At 38.4% G+C, this 23,682-nt stretch overlaps 1 protein-coding gene across 1 annotated transcript in view; it reads right to left on the bottom strand.

The window, feature by feature from the left end:
- The window catches only part of UBXN2B (UBX domain protein 2B), a 29,311-nt gene extending 17,023 nt beyond the window's left edge, over positions 1-12,288 (bottom strand). Inside the window, exons 1-3 of the mRNA XM_025477794.3 lie at positions 12,152-12,288; positions 6,202-6,305; positions 1,104-1,254 (exon numbers count right to left, since the gene is read on the bottom strand). Coding sequence (XP_025333579.1) covers positions 1,104-1,254; positions 6,202-6,305; positions 12,152-12,232 — 336 coding nt within the window. The 5' untranslated portion in view covers positions 12,233-12,288. The remainder of the gene's footprint in view (positions 1-1,103; positions 1,255-6,201; positions 6,306-12,151) is intronic.
- Positions 12,289-23,682: the final 11,394 nt, after the last annotated feature.

Raw genomic sequence — 23,682 nt, 5'->3', positions numbered from 1 at the left:
TAAGAAAGATAATGGCAAGTAAACAAATGAAAAGATGTTCAATATCAACAGCCATTCGGAATATGTAAATTAACATCACTAAGCCACGAGGAAAATGCAAATTAAAAACACAATGAGCTATAACTATACACTTACCACCATAACTAAATTTTAAAATAGTGACAATACCAAATGCTGGCAAGAATGGATTGGATTCCATTCACTATGGAAAAGAGTTTGGCAGTTTCTAAAAAATTAACATATACTTATCATACAACCCAGCAATTGTCCTCCTGGGCATTTATCCCAGAGAAATTAAAACTATTATCTATATAAGACCCTGTACGTGATTGTTCACAACAACTTTGTAATAGTTCCAAACTGGAAACACCTCAAATGTCCCTCAATGAGCGAACGCCTAAACGAACTCTGCACATCCATACCATGGAGTAATATCAGGAATAAAAAGAAAGAACTACCGAGACAGTTAACTACGATGACTTTCAGGGCATTAAGCTGAGTGAAAATAGCTAATCCCAAAAGCTCACATCCTCTATGATTCTGTTTGTATAACATTCTCAATATTACAAAATCATAGAGATTGGAGAACAGATTAGGGTGGCAAGAGGTCAGAGATGGTGGGGGAAAGGGCAGAGGGCGTGACTAAAATGGGGCCGAGGGAGATCTTTATGACAACCGAACAGTATCTTGATTGAGTTGACAATTACACAAATTTACTCATGTAAGAAAATGACAGAACTATATACATACATGGTACCAATGTCAAATCTTGCCTTTGATACTACACTCTAATTATGTAAGATATAACCACAGGCTATAACCACATCATAACCATTATGTGGATATAACCACAGGACCTCTTGGTGTTCTTTCTGAAAATCATATGAATCTACAATTATGTTAAAAAAAAAAGGTAAGAAACTGAGGCAACTTTCAATCATTAATAGAAAGGTAGTAATCTTATGAAAACTGAATACTAAAAATAGAAATATGTAGTTAGAAAAGCAATGTTTGCAAATAATATAAAAACCTATAGAAGAGACTATATATAATATATATATATATATATGTATATATATTTAGTTTTTAAATTTATCACTTACCTTAGATTTGTTATCACCAGAAGCTCTTGTGGCTTCATTTAGAGGGACAGCCCCATGTTCTCTTGCCTCTTTAAAAAGTTCATTCACAATTTTCCCAGTTGAAGGTCGAACTATATGTAATCCACTGTACTCATGTTCACTTGAATAGAACCTTTAAACATTAAAGTTCATGAATAGAAACTTAGAACAAACATAAACCTCATTAAAGTAAAAAAGCTACAGTCTTACACAGTAACTTATTTAAAAAGAGCCACTTTTATGGCTTCTGTGGAAATATTTAATTTTAAAAATGGGATTAAGGAACGAAACAGTTCATACACTTCCTCATGGAGTTTGTGGAGATTATGGCAGTCAAGGTCAGCATTCCACATGAGAACTGGCTTGTCACTTCTTCCCTCCCCCTTCTGTAACTGCTTATTAAATGCATCTCTTGCACAACTTAGGCACTTTTGGTGTGGTGGGTCAAGCAGTGTTGACAAGCAGAATTAAGTCTCTTCCCCTGAGGAATTCACACTCAGTAGGGACCTAGTTAGTGAAGGGCTACACATAGGGAGTTTATTCTTCAGAGATTTTTGGATTCAAAAATTATAATTTCCTGTGTTAAAGGTAAATAATTTAGACCATAAACAATGTTTCCAGCGTATTAACTACACAGTGACTGATTTCTAGTTTGACTCCAACTTCATAATGGTCCCAGGAACATAAAAATTCACATCATTTTTTAATATGATTTTATCTATTTTATCTTTCAAGATGTTTTTCAGTGAGAGTATTAGAAAATAAAGCCAATGAAATATCAACATGGAGACTGCTATATGTTTAACTACTCATACCCTGCAATCCAGTTCCAAATTTGCATTGAACTGTCTCATAAAACCAAGAAGGGAAAACTGTATCAGTGCTGGAGACTAGGAACAGAGGTCACCTTCAAGACTTTCTGCAAAATTAGTACATGCAAAACTGAACAGGAAAGAGGGAAGGGGAGGGTAGCTCTCAAATCACTGTAAGTAAAGGAAAAATCCACTTGGAAAACAAATCCAACAACAGAACCCTATGAACACAAGACTAACTCATAACTGCTGGGGGGAGGGGGGAGGTGGGCTCGCCTCCATCCTGCTAGTGTACCCAGCAAGTACAGAGTGAGTTTGCTCAGAGCAGAGTCAGAGGTCCTCCACAGAGGACCTGGCGTAGCAAGGCCAAACAATACCATAGCTGGTAATATGAGGAGGAGCTCGAGGAGGATGACTTAAGGCAGTTACCAGAAAGGAGGGAAAGAGGGAGGGGGAAATGAAAACAAAAGAAAAAGCCTTCTGTTGTAGCATCTTGCTTCTCTGTCCGGTGTCTTTTTCCTGGAAAGTACAGCTATATAGCTCCTTTCTACCTCAGCTGTGCTTAGAAAGACCTTACAGGAAAAATCTGAAATGGGAAAAGATTTACTAGCTCCTTTAATGGTTCATGATTTTATTTCCTGTTTAAGAAATCTTTGCCTACTGAAGGTCATGGAGATACTCCATTTTCTTTCTTTCTCTTTCTCTTTCTTTCTCTTTCTTTCTCTTTCTTTCTCTTTCTTTTCTTTTCTTTTCTTTTCTTTTCTTTTCTTTTCTTTCTTTCTTTCTTTCTTTCTTTCTTTCTTTCTTTCTTTCTTTCTTTTCTTTCTTTCTTTCTTTCTTTCTTTCTTTCTTTCTCTTTCTTTCTTTCTTTCTTTCTTTCTTTCTTTCTTTCTTTCTTTCTTTCTTTCTTTCTTTCTTTCTTTCTTTCTTTCTTTTTTTGATACTCCATTTTCTCCCAGAAGTTTTATCATTTTCTTTTTATCTTTATATTTTATTGTTTTCCTTATTATACATTATTTTTCTATTTACATTTCCTTTTGTATTTAGATACACAATCCATCCATTTCTCCTCCTTCCTAATTAAGTATGCTTATATCCTTGACTCTCATTCTCTACTTAAACTCCTTTGATCATCAAAATATTTGTGCACTTCTACAGATAACAGCCTCCTCTACAAATGACTTATGGTCAAGTGCTGAATTTATTTATTTATTCATTTTTACTCTTTTTAAAGATGTATTTATTTATTTTAGGGAGAGAGGGAGAGCACGCAAGAGTGAGCAGGGGAGGGGCAGGGGGAGATAGAATCTCAAGCAAGCTCCCTGCTGAGCACACATGCCCAAGGCTGGGCTCCATCTCAAGATTGAGATCATAATCTGAGCCAAACCAAGAGTTAGCAGCTTAAGTGACTGAGCCACCCAAGTGCCCCACTGATGGGCTGAATTCAAAAGCACCTACTGAATGTACATCATTTTTCCAAAACTAAACCTGTATTCCTCACATAAAACTCCCCATTAACAATCACTTTTTTTCCTGTACACCAGATTAAGAACCTTTAGGTCTCAATTTCTCATTCACTTGCTTCCTATATCCAATGTCATCAAGTGTCTACAATAAATTCTTTGAAAGTCTCCCACACTGATTTCACTCTTTCTCCTCCATTCCACTGATGCCACTTTAATGCAAAATTTTATTACTACATTCTTTAGATTAGCATAATTGTTTTCTTCTTAATTTTTCTTATCTTGTTCTCTTAGTTACTATTAATTTTGCACTGTATTTGTCCTATTTTTCTAAAAATATAATAACAGCTAGTTCACTTCATCCTCCTAACAATGGTATTATAACAGTGGTATTATCCCTGATTTACAGATAAAACTAAAGCTTAGGGAATTTAAAAACTTGGCAAAACCTTATTAGAACAGAGAAAAAAACCTTAAAACTGAGGTATATCCATCTCTAGAATCAAAGCTTTTATCACATATATTATAGTTTTTATCATAAAATTTACATTAAAAAACATATACTGCTCCCTCTGCCTGTGCCTCTGCCTTTCTCTCTCTCATGAATAAATAAATAAAAATCTTAAAAAAAAAACACATATACTGGCTTTCCACTGCTTTCTACACAAATACAATTCCCCTTGGCTTTCAAGGCGGTCCATAATGTGACTTTATTCAGGACTGGCTATACAATTTGTGGGGCCCAATGCCAAGTGAAAATGAGTCTCCTTGTTCAAAATTCATTAGGAATTTCAATACAGGAACAACAAAACATCAACCCAAGCATGGAGCCTTTCTCAGCATGAGGCTCTATGTGAATGCACAGGTTACACATCCCTGCAGCACACTCTGCCAGCACTCTACTCTCTAACCTTATTTGCCACTAGACTATGAAAGTTCTGCTGGCTCCTTTTCTGATTCCTCTTGTCATATTTATTATTTTCTCTTCTGTCCCTATTTGTTTCTGGAATCGTTTCCCTTGTCTTTTGCCAAGTAGAATGCATGGCCCTTGGTTAAATCCTAAATCCAAAAAAGGCTTGAAGACATGTCTGACTATGGACTACATATTAAATGATTTTATGAAATTATGGTTTATTTTCTAAGGTGTGATATGTTGTAAGAGTTATAAAGGAGTACATGCTTCCTAGGAGATACATGCTGAAGTATTTAGGGATGAAGTGTTAGGACGATTGCAATTTGCTTTCAAATAGTTGAGTAAGAGTGCTTGCATGATGTTATGCTATAACATGTTAACAACTGGTGAATATAGGTGAAGCATATATAGCATATATTCATTGTACTAATCTTTTGATTACTTATGGGTCTGAAAATTTATAAAATAAAAAGTTTAGGGAAAAATTAATATTCTGTCTTCTTATTCAGGTCCAAAAACATATGTCATTTTTCTCTCTCCTACAGAAAAAAAGATGTGGAAAATGACAGACAAAAAAGAAAAATTTCCAGTGAATTTTTAGTTATTTATTATTTTAAAAATTTATTTGAGAGAGAGAGAGAGAGCACAAGCAGGGGGAGAGAGAGAGAAGCAGACTCCTCGCTGAGCAGGAAGCCTGAAAACGGGGTTTGATCCCAGGACCCTGAGATCATGATCTGAGCTGATGCAGATGCTTAGCTGACTGAGCCGCCCAGGTGCCCCTTTCAAGTGAATTTTTAAACTTCTGGTAAAGTGATAGACTTTCTGTAAATGATATATAATGGAAAAATTCCAAGTATCTCCCCAGTAAGGAGATTCACAGTATTAAAAAGACCTTACTAGGGGATCCCTGGGTGGCTCAGCGGTTTAGTGCCTGCCTTCGGCCCAGGGCATGATCCTGGAGTCCCGGAATCGAGTCCTGCATTGGGCTCCCTGTGTGTAGCCTGCCTCTGCCTCTCTCTCTCTCTCTCTCTCTCTCTCTCTCTCTCCCCCCCCTGTGTTTATCATGAATAAATAAATAAAATCTTAAAAAAAAAAAAAAAAAAAAGAAAAAGACCTTACTGAAAATATTCCTAAAAATAAGAAAATTCAAGGTAATGAAGAATACCTGGCTCTCATCTTTTAATCTTCATGGCTGGCTCTCTTTCTAGTTCAGGAATTTTAACAACAGCAAATATTATCCAGGAGATCACATCATTCAGTGAAAGTATAGACAGGTTCTGGAAGTTCTAGATCCTCAAATTGGGGGCAAGAGGCACACAGGGGCTCCACAAGTGGGTTTTCAGGAACACAAATCCCTTTTTTTTTTTTTTTTTAAATTTTATTTATTTATTCATGAGGGACACAGACAGAGAGAGAGCAGAGACACAGGCAGAGGGAGAAGCAGGCTCCAAGCAGGTTGCCTCTCGTGGCACTCGATCCCGGGCCTCCAGGATCACACCCTGGACCGAAGGTGGCGCTAAACCACTGAGCCACCCAGGCTGCCCCAGAAACACAAATCCTTAAAGACAACGGACAAAATTGTGCATAAATGCAGTTTTGCGGGGAGAGGGGCTACAGCTACTGTCAGATCCTCAATGCATCCTATAAACCAGTGTGTCTAAGAAAAATACTCCTCAGTGGATGTCTTTTTATGACATCTGCCAAAGTATTAGGTATTTAAGATAATTTTTCTGTTCCTTTTAGCTTTCTATTACCATTTTAGGAACACTACCTAAATAATACATTTTTTAGAAATCATAGTTTTAAAGAAAATTCCCAAGGCCATCTAAAATAATTTAGGATTAGTGAATTAAAAAGAAATACGTTTAAAGCCAAAAGAAGACAAAACCTACCTTTGAGGTGGTGTCCGTGGGCTTTTAAAGACTGTAGCTTTAGGTCTATCGGATTTGGAAGACTTGCATTTCACTTCATCTTCATATAATTCTGCCAAAGCCAACTATAAAATAACAGATTTGTTACAAAGTATAACACTAGAAATGAACTCTTCTACACAAGTAGAAATTATGAGTAGAACATGTGATTGTGCAGTACAAATTTCTAATGAAAAATAAAGGCTGCTGTTTCAGATGACCCCCTTCCACAGTAAAACCAATGTATCTCTCACTTGATTAAAACTAATCAAAATGCCACATATAAAAGTTACAACAACTACTTAAATAGTATAATTATTTTTTTAAAGATTCCACTGATTTATTTGACAGAGAGAGAGAAAGAGCGTGCGCGTGTATGGAAGCATGCGCACATAAGCAGGGGGAGTGGCAGGCAGAGGGAGAGGGAAGAGCAGGCTACACACAAAGCAGGTAGCCTGATGTGGTAACCCATCCCAGGACCCTGGGATCATGACCTGAGCTGAAGGCAGATGCTTAATGGATTGAGCCACCCAGGTACCCCTTAATTATTTTCAATTAACTATTCAACTGTTTCAAAAACTGGGAATAGATCATTTTCAAATTTGGACCTACAATTTTCCTATAATAATAAAAAAAAATGCTTGAAGATGTTTCACACCAGTATCAGCCTGCTGTCATCAAATCTCATAAAGTTATTTCATTTAGCTGTTCAAGTTTGCAAAATCCAAGCATATAAAATAATTTCAAAATTATTCTATTTAAAAGTCTGCCTGACATAAAGTGTATCAAGTTTAGGAAAATGAACTTTCAAAGATTTAAGACAATATATTATATATATATATATGTTTTTTCTAACTTTTAGAAAGCAATATTACCAAATTATGCATTATAGATACATGGCTAGGTACCTTTAAGATGAAATAAACATAATGTAGTTCTTAGAATTGGAATTTTAAAAAATTATCTAAATATTTCAGCATTAAGTTATTTTGTTCCCACTTTTGACATCTTGGACAACCATTCAAAAACTTTGCCTTATACCTCCATAACTGGCATGATCATAATCTCTGGAAAATCTTTGGGGGAAAAAAAAACAACAAAAAACAAAATCCCCCCAAAAATCCAGATAAAGTGATCCCTCCAGAAATACAAGAAATATGAAAACTACCTCCAGGGCTTCTTTCCTCAGAAGGAAAAGAAGAATTGTGACAAAGTTAATTCTTTGAAGATTCGGTTAGTCAACTTTTAAAATATACATACACATTAAAAAATATATATATAATATATATACATATATATTATATTATACATATATAATATATACATACACAAAAAACAAAAACAAAAGGATTTATTTTCCTTCCCAATTTTTCCTCCCTACCCCATCTACATACAGCTACAACAACTTCATATTACTGACATGGCAATTTTGTTAGAAATCCTTATTATGAAAGGGCTTTGTAACCTAAAAGAACTGAATTAAAATCCTAACTTGGATTCATGATTTGACCTTGGGCATGTTATTTAACTTCTCTGAGCCATGGTTCCCTCATCTTTAAGTGTCTATTAAAAGAAAATTACCTTGGACGGTCATTTTAAGGATCACAGAATGCATGTGAAGCATAAGGCAAGTGCTTCATTACTAGAAGACATTAAAAAACATTGAACTGTGATTATATCAGTGTTTCATTTTCCCCAAGATTTATTTCTTCAGTGTTAGCTATATATTTCCTATGGTCTCTTCCCACCCTAGTCCCTCTGAAACTAAACAAAACAAAACAAATGAGAGAGATGGAGACAGACACTCTGCCTGACTCCTTGGGTCCAATGTTTTCAGGAATTTTACTTCCCTAAAATCTGTTCGAAACAGTATTCCTTTATAGAATTCCTCTTGAGCCAATTAAATTATTTCAGCTCTATGAATTACTTTTACGTGATTTTTAATCCCATCAGTGGAAATGTTACCTATATCTCAAAGGTCTACTTCAGCCATCCTTCACAAAGCCATTTCTACTTTTACCTTAATGATATTTCTTTCCTAACTCATAGCATATGCTATCCTACCATTAACATTTATATTAAACATCATATTGTCATCACTTGTGTACTTTTCTTACTATTTTATTTCTCCTGCTATAATTGAGGTTTCCTAGATTGTTTCTAATATAGTACTTCATGGTCATCCAACAAATTTATGTTTGAATTATGTAGATAACATATATAGATAAAGTCTAAAATTCAGATTACATTTTCTATGTAGTTTTGTACCTTATTTGCTTTTGTTTAAGATTTGAACAAACCCTGTCACTCAACTAATTTTCTTCTGTAAAATAAATGTATAAAGCAAATGTGTTTTGACTCTGTGGAATATATAAACAAAATAGGAATATGGGGTAAATTGTATTAGAGCAGGGAGTACACCTAGGTGAAAGGTCTTAGTTATTAACGGTACACTATTAACTTAGAGGAAAACAAATGATATTTAGAGGGAATTAATGCTGGGATTCATGATGTCCCTGCGGTATCATATGGTATAAATTCATTAGTAAATATTATAAAGAAATTTAATTTGTATTAGTTGACAAAGCAAATGACACCACACCAGAAAAGGAAGTGATTACTTAAACTGATCAAATTAAAGCACTAGTCAAAACAAATAAAACAACAACAATGACAACAAAGTATCAGTCAAATAAAGAGATAAGAATACGTGCCCTGTGAAGTAATGAAGACTGAATAATCAGGACAGAGTGTTCCACAGGCTAAGCACTTAGATTATGAAGCCACCTCAACTACACAGAAGGAATAAAGTACAGTACATAAGTACTGATAATCTTTGCTCTGGAATTTGAAATGTGAAGCACATGAAAAGAAACTTGAAAGCAAAGTAATCAAGAACCAGAAAATCAAGTATAGAGCAAAAGATTAAATTCTCAGTCTTAGAATGACAACTGCCAGAAGGTATACGGATTTTTAAAAATATAGAATAGCAACATTAACATCACCCAGGAACCTTTGAAAATGCAGATGCTCTAGCCCCACCCTAGACTTAATGAATGAAAAACTCAGATGGGGCCCTGCAATCTGTGCTATATCAAGCCTTCCAGACAATTCTGATACACGCTGAAATTGAGAACCAATAGTATGAAATACTGATATCCAACAGGATTAGGATACTTGTTGAAACTGTAACATAGTACCAGACATTCTTACTCTTGGTTAGAACTCCACTGTCTATCCCATTCCATCTTGACCCTAATAAAGTACTGAAGTGATCTCGATCACCCTCCAACTCTAACATACGGAAATACACAATTAAGAACAGAAATTTTTTTCTTTTGATATTATTCTGCAGGAAACCTGAGACAGAAGTATACAATTAAATATGTTAGCCAACTATTAAACCCATGTGTGTAGACAGACTGAGGGGAATCAGGAGAGATAAAGGTCTCTGAAAATGTTCAGAAATACTAATGAACACTGAGGTTTTTAGGGTGAGGACTCTCAGTAACAACCCCATCCTAAACCTTCCGACTGAATGTTTCCTGATTTGGGGTGATGAAGAGAGCTAAGATCCGCTCTTGGTTTGATATCCACAGATTTCTGCAGTTTTAAATCCAAGGCTCACAGTGTTGGCAGGCTTTCTGGGAGACAACCATCCATGTTTCCTCCTATGCTAAATGAGGAAACCTCTCCTGATTTAGATGCTGACAAACCCTACACTTCCTGGCAGTTAAGATATACATACTTAGGGCTATCTTTTGCTCGTTCCAATTAGTAATACATCATCCTTTTCCTCTATAATACTATGAATAATCTTAGAGCAAGCTGTCTAGAAAGTATGAAGTATCTATTGAAAAGTACAGTTAAGCACAGCTAGATTAAACAGCAAGATAATCAAACAATAATCACTATTCAAAAAACTAGTTGGTGAGAAGAACATTATTCATTTCTTTTAAACCTACTCTATTTCTTTGTACATCATCACTTTGGTTGTTTTCAGGTTTTTTGGCAAGTTCTTCAGATTCGTATTAAATTCTAAAAGAAACATTTTCAATATTTAATGTATTTGATATCCAAATCGCATTTATAAAAAATTAGTTATCTACTACCAACCTACCTACCAGAAAGTAGACAATTACAAAAAAAATCTCTATCCTCTCTAATTGATGAAGAGGAAGGCATTCTCTCAATTATTGACATTTACCAAAATATCTCCAACCATTATTCATATGTTTTTCATTATTCATATATTAATCTACTGGATTAAGTGTGTAAATTTGCCAAGTATTAAGCAGTCATTAACTAAGCTGTTCACACTTTTCACATGAAGAAACAATGAGATTAGAGAAAGGATACTAAGTTACATAGTTTTAACCGTAATGGCATTAGAATGGACTAACCAGTTAAAGTTACAGTATTTTCCACCTTTAAAGAAAAAGAAACCAAACATTTACCAATCCAGGATAATATGGGAGTGCATAGGTACTTTACAAACATTTCCCCCTTGACACCACCACCATCACTCCTAGTTTACAAACAAAGACACTAAGGATCAGAGAGATTAAGACATTTCTTTTATATTCACAGGCCTACTAAGTGACAGGACCAAGATGCAAACAGAAAAGTCTGCCTGTGTCTCTGCCTCTCTCTCTCTCTCTCCATGTCTCTCATGAATAAATAAATAAAATCTTAAAAAAAAAAAAAAAAGAAAGAAATTGGTCTAACCAGAGACTCCACTTTTCCCCAACATCCCATGTTGCCTTAGTGATGGTACTCTACCATACAAAAGATGAGGCAGATGAGAGCTTCCTATCGCTGATTCTATTTACTACTACTGAATTGTTATGAGTACTGGAATTATTCTATATTCAGGTCATCTTCTAACCTGACACTGAGCTCTCCATTCTTCAAATTCTTCATTTTATGTACTGCTTTTTTGGCATTCGATCACACTCCACCTTAAAATGTCATGTTCAATACTACTACTACTACAAAAAAAAAAAAAAAAAATAGCCTTTAGCACCTCTACTCCCTTCAACGGTGTCCAGCACCAGCCACGGATTTCACGTCCTATTCATCCCTGCACTCCGTGGAGTTTAGCAGTATGTGTGGCATGGCAGGTGGTCAATGCTTGCTGAAAGGTGTAACCGTAACACAACTTTTCTACCAAGGCATGTAGACTGGGTGTCATTTCTACTTTGAATTACTTGTTGATTTTATCAATGGTCTTATGAGACAGGAAACAAACAAACCCCAAGTGAGCAAAGCAGTGCTAAGCATCTGAAAAAGCGCAGTTTGCTGCATTCGTATATAGCCACCTAACGTCATCATGAGGGTGTATCTCGCTGTCGATGTGCGATGTTTCATAGGTGGGAGCTTTTACGACTGGGACGTGCAGCTGTAGGATGAAATACTTTAGCTGACACTTTTAAAGGGGGAAAGCTATTTGATAAAAAAAAAAAAGGAAGCCTTTTTATGTAAAAAAAAAAAAAAATCCAGACAGAAACGGCATTCTAGACAAAAAACAAACAAACAAAAAAGACCAAACCGGCACACGTTACAGCTTCTCGAGAGTTCCTGGCTGCCCGCGGCCGCAGTCAAGCTTCTACAGTCAAACGCGAGGGAAGCACCAACCAGGGGGCCCCTCGGCCGACTCCACGCAGTGCCACGCTAAAGAACAGCTGCTTCTTAAAGTGCAAGTCGGGTGGAGGGGAGGCGAGGCCCGGGCACCCGCGCGGGGCTCCGGCTCCGGCTCCGGTTTCCACGAACACCGCCGTTCGAGGCGCCGCCGCGGGGAGGGCCGCGCCCGGAGTTGCACTTCACCCCCAGGGGGGGCTCTGGCCGGGGCTCGGCGGACGCCGGGGGCCCCACACGCACCCCTCCGCGCCGTCGCCCGCCGCCGCGCCCCGCCCCCGGCCGCTCGCCGCACCTGGAGATCCCGCGCGCTCGGGGGCCGCGGCCCCGAAGACCTCTCTTGCTCGCCCGGGTCGGCGCCGCCGCCTTCCGCCATCTTTCACCGGCTCCTCGGCGCCTGCGCCGACGCGCCGACGCGCCTTCCGGGCCCGGTTGCCTGGCAACCGCGGGAGGGGCGGGGCCCAGACCCCTCGCTTCCCCCCGCCCCCGGCGCGCAGGTCCGCACCCCGCTCTTTCTTAAAGGAAACGGGCTCCGAGACTTTCCCCGCAGGGACGCGGCCACGCAAGCCTTGTGTTCTCTCCGCAGCACGCCTGAAGATGCTGTAGGCCGCCCTGGAGGGCAGCATACACTTGCGGGTTCTTCCAACTGCACAATGAAAACATCCTCTGGATGCTTTGTCTAGTAAAAATTGCAGCTCACTTTCTAGTCTTGATCAAACTCTCTCATCTTCCCTATCAAAGACCGGGTGGGACGTCGTCCCCGATGCGTGAATTGGTGTTGAGGACGAAGAACACCGTGAAAGCCCTTTGCACTCAGAGCTGGAGACGGCTCAACCCCCTTCATTCCTCTGAGATTTGTTTAAGCTCCTGTCTTATTCCAGGTACTTTTATGTCCCTGGGATGCAAAGGTAGAAGTGGTAGTAGTCCCGGTCATCATAGAATTCAAAATCTAGCGGAGGGAAAAGAGAGATAATAAATGCGATAGTATAAAATGCAACGCAGATACCAAAATGCAGTTTGCAATAGAGCTTTGCATTAAATGTTGTGAGTGGGATATGGGGTGCGGAGGAGAGCATTCTGTTGGTGCCTGCTGCGTGCACCATGCTAGCTGCGTTCCGTGTGTCATCTCGGCTACCTCTGTTGGTTAAACACTGTTATCCTGTTATATCCAAGGAAACCAGATTATAAATAGCAGCTAGATTCACCTGTTGTCAATGGCAGTATCAGATACCAAACCTGGCATTTGTTGACCCAATATTCATTTTAATACAACATTTTGGCCTGCAAATCCTCAGCTCTTCTTTATGTCCCATAAAGCCAATGGTATTTTGGCTGAATCTTAAAAGGTAAGTGTTTCCAATAGACTTTGGATCAAAAGGGATCACAAGGAATGGCATTGGTTTGAGATACCATGTTCACATTGTAAAGTCCTACATAGCTGAAGCATAGAGGAAATGACAAGATAGTAATGGAGTTAGGGGGTACAGATCTAGATTGGAGATACAGGCTTTGGACAGATTCTGAAAGATCCTGTCTTAGTGAAGAGATGGATCATTACCTCTGAGCCAGTGATTCTCAAATATTACTGCATATTAGGGCCCACATTAGAACCCTCTCTCCTCCCTACCTAATCCCAGAAATCCAAATTTAATTCATGTGAGGTAGGACTCAAACTCATATTTTTTAAAGATTTTTTAATTTATTTATTCATAGAGATGCAGAGCGAGAGAGAGGCAGAGACACAGGCAAGAGGGAGAAGCAGGCTCCAAGCAGAGAGCCTGACGTGGGACTTGATCCAGAGTCTCCAGGATCATGCCCTGGGCTGCAGGCAGCGCTAAACCGCTGTGCCACCAGGGCTGCACCCAAACTCATATTTTTTAAGGTGCTCCCCGAGTAGACTTTGCTTCTACTCATCACTGTGTACTAGACTTGCCCTCCCACTCCCAACAATTAAAAAACTAGACAAAGTACATGAAACAGCTATTTTTGGATATTGAATAACAGGCAGTACAAGTCTGTGATAGCCCACAGAAGGGAAACAGGCAAGATGAGCTGTGTTTGCTCTGGTTTTCTGCCTTGACCATTCATTCACACACTGCTGGTAGGAATGGAGAATGACACACCACCTTTGGAAGATAGTTTCTTCTAAAGTTGAATATTCAGTTATTATAAGACTTAGCATTTCCATTCCTAAGATTTGTCCAAGAGGAATTAAAACATGTTTACAAAAGTATTTGCACCAAATGGTTATAGAAGCTTCATTCATAATAACCCCAAATAGGAAACAATCCAAATGTTCATCAACAAATGAATGGATAACATTTTGATAAATGCACAAAACAGAAAAAAGGAGGATATTATGGATTCACACACCACGATTGAATCTCAAAGACATCTTAAGTAAAAGAAATCAGATACAGGGGGATCCCTGGGTGGCTCAGCGGTATGGTGCCTGCCTTTGGCCCAGGGCACGATCCTGGAGTCGCAGGATCGAGTCCCACGTCAGGCTTCTGGCATGGAGCCTGCTTCTCCTTCCTCCTGTGTCTCTGCCTCTCTCTCTCTCTCTATCATAAATAAATTTAAAAAATAAATCTTTTAAAAAAAAGCAGATACAAAGAGTAAATATCGTCTGATTCAATGTATGTGAAATTCTAGAATAGGCAAAACTAATCTTTACTGGCATAAAGCTGGTGATTGCTTAAGGTTGTCTCTCTGAGGAAGGGTAAGCTTGGGGAGTTTGTCTGGAAAAGGACATATGGGATCTTTCTGAGATGATGGAAATGTTTTATATTTTATGGTGATTACATGAGTATATACATTTGTTTAAAACACACTGAACTATATACTTATAATAGATATACTTTATTATATATAAATTATACATTTATAAAGTTGGTTGAAAAAGGTCTACCCAGATAATTCTATTGTGCAGCCATGGTTGAGAACCACTGACCTAAGGCAATGGGGAGTTATTAAAGGATTTGTGATTTAGAAAGATCACAGAGGCATCAGTGTGTAGGATGAATCATTGTTAGGAGATTAAAAGGTGGGATCCCTGGGTGGCGCAGCGGTTTGGCGCCTGCCTTTGGCCCAGGGCGCGATTCTGGAGACCCAGGATCGAATCCCACATCGGGCTCCCAGTGCATGGAGCCTGCTTCTCCCTCTGCCTGTGTCTCTGCCTCTCTCTCTCTCTCTCTGTGACTATCATAAATAAATAAAAATTAAAAAAAAAATAAAAAAAAAAGGAGATTAAAAGGTTATAACAATGAGAGGTAATTGGGACTCAAGTTTTATCAGTGGCAGTGAGTACAGAGAGAAGCAATAGTTGGTAGAGATTTTACGGTGAGACCCAATAGGTGCTGGAATCTACATGAAAGGAGGAATAAAGAATGCCATTCAGGGTTTTGGTTAGGTGGTTTGGTAAATGGCACTATTCACAAGTCACTGAGTCGACAGGGAGAAATAAACTTCCAAAGAAAGAAACAAATCTATTATGGACAGTCTGAATTTGAAATTTATGTGAAACACTAGTGCAAAAATACATCATAGACCAATTGCAAATATAGGTGTGGACTTTAGGAGATCAGGAGAGAATTTTGGTGTGGAGATAGACAGATTTGGTGTTGAGTGCAAGTAGATCAGACTTCCAGCGGTGGTGTGAAATGTGAGAAGATACAAGGACTGACAATACACAGAAACACTAATGTTGAAGGGTTCAATGGAGAAAGGAGAGCATTCAAAGTAGACCTAAGAAATCACAACAGGTAGGATGAAGACAAAAGACTGAAAAAACTAGTGACAAGGCAGTTTCAAGGAAGAGACTGACAGAGTCATTTCCTACAGATAATCAAGTAAGATTAGGACCAGAACGTATGCACTGGATTAAAGGGAGAGGAGATCAGTGTACCAAAGGTCACTACTAATTTCATACAGAGAACAACCCATATTTTAGTAATTTGAGAGTGACAGCTAGGACAGTGAAGGCTACGTTTTCAATGTACTTAAAGTCAGTGGTGTGCAAGAGGTGGCTTATAGTGGTTTGTGAGAGCCTATTGTTAAGTTTTCGGGAATTTTATAAGCAGTTGTTAAACATAGCCATTATTAAAAGTAAATTACAGGGGTGCCTGGGTGGCTCAGTCAGTTAAATGGCTCAGGTCATGATCCTAGGGTCCTGGGATTGAGCCCCAAATGAGGCTCTCTGCTCAGTGGGGCAGGAGCCTGCTTCTCTGTCCCCTCCCCTGACTTGTGCTCTCTCTTAATGGCACTCTCTCTCTCTCTCTCAAATAAATAAATAAAAATCCTTTTTTTTAAAAAAAAAGTAAATTACAGGGACGCCTGGGTGGCTCAGTGATTGAGTGTCTGCCTTTGGCTCAGGGTGTGATCCCAGAGTTCTGGGATCAAGTCCCACATTGGGCTCCCTGCATGGAGCCTGCTTCTCCCTCTGCCTATGTCTCTGCCTCTCTCTCTGTTTCTCTCATGAATAAATAAATAAAATCTTTTAAAAAAAAAGTAAATTACATAAACCTACAATGAAATCATATCAAAAACCAATGTAATAAATACTCAAAAATCATCACTGCCTAATTTTTAAAATACATTTTGTTATTATTTGTGCTGTTGAGGTTATTTACATCTCTTGTATCCATATGGTAGAGATACTAGGTAATGACACGCTACTGCACACCTCTTCCTAACTAACTCCTTAAGCATTCAGCAACAGCATGTGGTAGCTTGAAATTTGCCAGGATGGCAGTATTTACACCTCAGAAATTGGCAACCACAAAAAAAATTTAATTTATTTTGTTCAATGTCTACTCTAGAATTAAAAATGTAGTGGGGAAAGTATCCTAGTTAAGACTTAAAAGTATGCTGTGTCTAAGCTGTTGTTATATTATGAAAAGAAAAAAGAAAAAAAGAAAGAAAAGAGAAAAGACATATTGCAGTATTTGAAAATTATTAGCTGATTCAGAAAAGAAGTTGCTCATGTCATGTCATTGAGTTACTTCGATTGTGTTGTTTTTGCTCATATCTTGTTAACATGAATTAAAATAACAACTGACATTCACATGGTCCCTTTGAAATCACCTCTCTTTTAGTTTGTAATAAAAACTATAATATCTCTTCCCATTCTTCTCCAAAGGTATGTGGTTATAAATACCTCACTGTCTCTCCATCCTCTATTTTATATTCTCAAAGTGGTTGAGGAGGTTCAAGAATCACAGCATTTATTCTATAGGGTATAAAGTCCAGGAGCTTCTGTCTCACACTTGCTTCTGCATAGAATATGTATTGTTTCTTGGGGTACTTAAACTGGAAACTTAATTTTATACCTTGTTATATTTAGTTTTTCTTTCCATTAGACTAGAAGATCATGGAGGCTACAGGCCTCTTTATCTCTAGTGCCTTAATATAGAACTCGTAGCATAGTATGTATCTTTATTTTTTTAAGATTTTATTTATTTATTTGAGGGAGAGAGAGAAAGAGAGAGGGGGGGGAGAGAAAGAGAGAGAATGAGCAGGGGGAGGGGTGGAAGGAGAGGGAGAAGCAGGCTCCCCACTGAGCAGGGAGCCCAATGCAGGAGTCGATCCCAGGTCCCCGAGATCATGACCTGAGTCAAAGGCAGATGCTTAACTGATTGAGCCACCCAGAGGCCCAATAGGTATCTTTAAAAAGTGTATAAGTGAGTGAAGGAAGGAAGGAGGAAGCAGGTAGGGATTCATAGCTAAGGTGTGACTATCTCCAAAGACCATTTTCCATTCATGCAAAGTCAAGAAATAACAAGATATATCAACAGAAATTGTCATATATGGATAGGAGAGACAGAATAAAATGCAGGCCTATCTATTTTGGTCTAATATACTGTATCCAACTACAACTTCCCAACCTAAATGAAACGTGCAGCAGTATACTCATATAATTTTCACTTATGCTGAAACATAACTGAGGCTGAGATCCGAGGTCACTGTAGTATATAACTCTTTAAAACATTTAATCTTGGCTTTTTAATGTTTACAGAATGTAGAATATTTAAATCTACCACGACCTTCTGTGTTACTTCTTGTTTTCATTCTACAGAATGAATTAAGGACCAGAGAAATAAAATGAGTTTCTTTATATCACTTAGCTAGAAGGTAGCAGAGCTAAGTTTTGAATTCAGGTCCATTAGACTTAAACATGTATGCTTCTCCTTTATACCATCTGTGTGTCTCCTGGGAGTTTTATGTTTTTTTGTTTTGTTTTGTTTTGTTTTGTTTTGTTTTGTTTTGTCGTTTTGCAGCTCTTGATCCTAGGAATTATTCTCTTATTGAAATTTCGTCAGGGTTCTTCTTGGTGCTCTCTGCTTACCAATCTAATCATCCCTTTTGAGCTTCTTCTAACGTTTTATCTTCTGTTCACCACCTAAATACTAGTGTTCCCTAGAGTTCTGCCTTCAGTGCTTTTACTTTCTTGCTGTCTATGCATTTACTATTCAATGTCACAATCTTGTACCACCTAAGATTATACAGAGAAAATCCTCATTATTTGCAGTAGTTATGTTCTATAGTGTTGCCAAGAACATGAAATTGGTGCATACTGAACCATTGCTTCTAGAGGAAATACAAGGTTAGGTAAGCTTCTGATTACATTTTCATCAACCAATTAATATATTACCTATTAAAAGACCTCTTATTTAATACATATCATTGATTCTTTAACACTGAACTCATAGCCAATAGCACCATAACTCACGCTTGAATGAAGCTCATCTAATTCATGTATTTCCTCCATAAGCATAAGCTGTTGTTACTTATGAACTTGGACTTAGGAATTAGCAGTTATGCATTACATGTGGGGCCCTTTTCAACAGCAAAATCACCAACAAAATGCACAAAAATGCAAAAAATGTGGCACGAAATAGGCCACGCCAAAGATATTTGTTTACAATGTAAGAGCTCAAACGAGAAGGTAGAGTGCTGCCTTGTTTGTCCTCAGCTGGGAACATGCTCATTGGGTAATTCAAATATTTTGCTTCTGTGTGCACATCTGCCAATGACCACAAAAGCCCCATGTGTATTGATTTGAGGTTACAAATACATGTTATCAAGTAGGTGAATTTACAAATATGGAGATGTGCATAGAGGGTTGACTGCATTTAAAATTTCAAAATCTATTTTTCCAATACCTATTCTTTCCATTGCTCCAGACCTGCATTTCTAGCTGTCAACTGTAATTTTCATCTGGATGTCTTAGAAACATTACGTCTCAAACCAGTCCCTTTTTTTTCTCCTATAAACCTTCCTTACTATTTTAGCATTTACTACATCACCATTTAGCAAAAGCTACAAATCAGAGTTGTTTTAATTCCTCTCTTTGCTTTACTCACACCATTTATTGTTTACCAGATTTTGTTTTAAAGATTTTATTTATTTATTCATGAGAGACAGAGAGAGAGGCAGAGACATAGGCAGAGGGAGAAGCAGGCTCCCTGCTGGAAGCCCGATGTGGCACTGGATCCTAGGATCCGGGATCATGACCTGAGCCAAAGGCAGATAGATGCTCAACCACTGAGCCACCCAGGTACCCATGTTTACCAGATCTTTTGATTTCATCTCCAGAGCATGTCTTCTCCTTTTTACTCTTACTTCTACTGACATGATTCACATTTTTTCTTTTTATTGAGGTATAACTGACAAATAAACTTGTAAGATATTTAAAGTGTACAATGTAATGATTTGATGTATGTATACATTGTAAGCAGATTCTCCTCATTGAGTTAATTAACACACCCATTTCCTCACATATTTACATATATTTAAATATATATATGGCAAGAACATATAAGTTCTACTTTTTTAAAAAAGATTTTACTTATTTATTTAAGAGAGACAGATAGTGAGAGCATGAGCAGTGGGAAGAGGTTGAAGTAGGGTCTCTGCTAAACAGGGAGCCCAATGTGGGCCTCAATCCTGGGATCATGACTTGAGCTGAAGGCAGATGCTTAATCCACTGAGCCATCCCCAGGCACCTCTTAAATTCTACTCTCTTAGCAAATTTCAATTATACAATCCATTGTTATCAATAATATTCACTAAGTTATACATTAGATGCTCAGACCTTATTTATCTTATGCCTGGAAGTTTGAACCTGGGGGCATCTGGGTGGCTCAGTAAGTGAAGCATCTGCCTTAGGCTCAGGTCAGGTCATGATCTCTGGGTCCTGAGATTGAGCCCCAAGTGGAGCTCCCTGCTCAGCAGGGCATCTGCTTCTCCCTCTCCCTCTGCCCCTCCCCTCTACTCATGTACTCTCTCTGGCTGTCTCTCTCTCAAATAGATAAATAAAATCTAAAAAAAAAAAAAAAAGAAAGTTTGTACTTTTTACCAATCTCTCTCTCCCTCTGCTGCATGCAACCACTTGTCTACTGTCTGTTTCTGTAAGTTTGACTTTTGTTTTTAGATTCCACATATAAGTGATAGCATGCCATATTGTCTTTTTCTGCCCAAATTTTTTTTAAAGATTTTATTTATTTATTCATGAGAGACACAGAGAGAGAGAGAGAGAGAGAAGCAGAGACACAGGTGGAAGGAGAAGCAAGCTCCATGCAGGGAGCCCGATGCGGGACCTGATCCCAGGACTCCAGGATCACATCCTGGGCCAAAGGCAGGTGCTAAACCGCTGAGCCACCCAGGGATCCCTCTGCCCAACTTTTTTTACTTAGCATGATGCCCTCAAGGTACATCCATGTTGTTGCAAATGGCGGGATTTCCTTCCTTTTTAAGAGTGAAGAAAGGTCCATGAACTCCAAGACAGGGCAGTAGAATACATCCAATGAGGGGAACAAAAAGAAAAAGAATGAAAATAACTTGAGGGAATTATGGGACATCATCCTGCTGACCAATATATGTATTATACAGGTCCCATCAAGGAACCATTATTTCTTTGAGTAGGCATATTTCCTTAGTCAAAGCAAATCCTATGGTTGTGCCACACTCAGGGAATTGGGGAGCGCAATCCTATGGTGTACTCTGAGCAGAACTGGCAATCTCAGTGAGTAGACTGACTGTTTCAGTGTGATTCACAAATTAAGAATAGGAGAGTATTAAAGATGTTGTCTGCACTGGTTCTAGCAGTGAATAGTCTCTTTCATCTAATTCTAAAATTGTGACAAAAGATACCATACAATTGTTGGTTCATAACCCTTCTGGGAACTTCCTAAATGAAATTTGAAACTGGCCCCCACATGGGGCAGGGAGAGGGCAGGGAGAAGACCAAAGAGAAAGGCCGCTCCAGGCTGGTTAAGTGGAAGTTGTAATAAGCAAAGGGAACTTACATTAAGAGGCTTGTGCTGGGCAGTAGCAAGAGGAGTAGATTCCAGTACCCACCATCCAAATCTCGGAAGTTTATAAAGAGGCCTTGACTGGCTTCAGCCACTTATACCATTGCAGGTATTGTCAATACCACATCATTATCTCAAGTCCATGTCCTTGGAGCAGCCTCTGGGAGCAGGAGAGGCAAGCAGAACCATTTCCTGGTACAACCAAGGGGGTAAGAAGCCTTTAAGTGCCTGGTCGGTTCTGCTCTCCGGTCAATCGGCATGTCTTTATTATTATTATTTTTTAATTCCAGTGTAGTTAATTCCAGTGTTCTATTCATTTCAGGTGTACAATATAGTGATTCAACAATTCCAAATATTACTTATGCTCTTCAAGATCCCCATTGTCTATTTCCCCCACCCCCCAACCTACCCCCCTTCTGGAAACCACTCTTCTGTTCTTTATAGTTAACAGTCTGTTTTTTGTCTCTTTCCCTTTTTTCCCCTCTGTTCATTTGTTTTGTATCTTAAATTCCACAGACGAGTGAAATCATATGGTATTTGTCTTTCTCCAAGTTATTTCACTTAGCATTATATTCTCTAGCTCTGTCCATGTTGTTGCAAATGGCAGGATTTCATTCTTTTTTAAGGCTGAAGAATATTCCATTGTGTGTGTGTGTGTCACAAAGTTATTTTCTTTTTTAAAATTTTAAAATAAAATTCAATTAGACAATATATAGTACATTATTGGTTTCAGATGTAAAGTTCGATTATTCATCAGCTATGTATAACACCCAGTGCTCACCCCATCACCTACCTTCCTAAATGCCCATCACCCATTGACTCCATCCCCCCCAGCCACTCCCCCTCCAGCAACCTTTAGTTTCCTGTAGTTAAGAGTCTCTCATGGTTTGTCTCCCTCTCTGATTACTTTCCATTCAGTTTTCCCTCTCTTCCCTGTGATCCTCTGTGCTGTTTTTTATATTCCACGTATGGATGAAACCGTATGGTAATTACCTTTCTCTGACTTATTTCGTTCAGCACAATACCCTCCAGTTCCATCCACGTCAATATAAATGGTAAGTATTCCTTCTTTTCTGATGGCTGAGTAATATTCCATTGGAGATACACACACACACACACATACACACACACCCCACATCTTTATCCATTCATCTATCAGTGGACATCTTGGCTCCTCCCATAGTTGGCCTGTTGTGGACATGGCCACTTATATTTAGGACATCTCTATTCATCTATTGATGTACACAGATTCCTTCCATAATTTGGCTATTGTAGAGATATTTATTTATTTATTTATTTATTTATTTATTTGAGAGAGAGAGAGCACAAGCGGGGGTGGAGGAGAAGAGGGAGAGGGAGAATCAGGCTCCCTGATGAGTAGGGAGCCCAGTGTGGTGCTCTATTCCAGGACCCCGGGATCATGACCTGAGCTGAAGGTAGACACTTAGTCAACAGAGCCACCCAGACACCCCACAATTTGGCTATTGTAAATAAGGCTGCAATAAATATACATGTTTATTGAGTACATGTTTCCCTTTAAATTAATGTTTCTGTGTTCTTTGGGTAAATACCCAGTAGTGCAATCGCTGAATCCTAGGGTGGTTTATTTTTAATTTTTTGATGAGCTCCCATACTGTTTCCCAGAGTGGCTGCACCAGTTTGCATTCCCACCAACAGTGCAAGAGGGTTCTTTTTTCTCCACAACCTGTCCGACACTTGTTGTTTCTTGTGTTTTTGGTTTTAGCCTTTCTGACAGGTGTGAGATGATATCTCATTATGGTTTTGATTTGCGTTTCCCTGATGATGAGTGATGTTAAACATCTTTTCATGTGTCTGTTGGATATCTGGATGACTTCTTTGGAGAAATATCTGTTCATGTCTTCTGCCCATTTTTAATTGGATTATTTTTGTGTTTGTGTGTGTTAAGTTGTATAAGTTCTTTATATATTTTGGATACTAATCCTTTATCAGATGTATCATTTGCAAATATCTTCCAGTGGTCATGTCTTTTTGATGACCTTCCTCAGCAAGAGTTGATTAGGAAGTGTAACTAAGAAAAAGATACTTAGTAAATTGAGGAAATCATCACTCCAAGTTTCCCAGAAAGCTGTTCACTTTTACCTCGAAAAGCCCTGAGGTTTTCCCTCATCACAGCATAAGAGATGTTAGAACTGTTCTCAGATAGTGGTTTCAGGATTATGCAAACATGACATCAGTCTTACACATAGGCTTTGCAATATCTATTTTGTCCATTCAGAGGTGTTTTCTCCCCTTTTTGCTTACTTCCTTGTTCTCAGTTGTGTAACGTTTTACTGTCTGTGTTAGTAAAGTGTTTACAGGGAAAAACGACCAGATAGAGCAAGCATAAAGAGAAAGGAAGAGGAGCAGCCACCAATATTGTAGCAGCATATTTCTATCCACTTGAGACTAAAAATAGAGCTATTGAGTAAATGCACAGAGAATTTAAATGCCTGATTAGGCAGGTAGCATTTAATAAAGGAATCCATTCTAA

The sequence above is a fragment of the Canis lupus genome, chromosome 29 (assembly GCF_003254725.2).
Source record: "Canis lupus dingo isolate Sandy chromosome 29, ASM325472v2, whole genome shotgun sequence".
Lineage (NCBI taxonomy): Eukaryota > Metazoa > Chordata > Mammalia > Carnivora > Canidae > Canis > Canis lupus.
The sequence above is the reverse complement of the archived record's forward strand: the minus strand, read 5'-3'. Positions and strand labels throughout refer to the sequence as shown.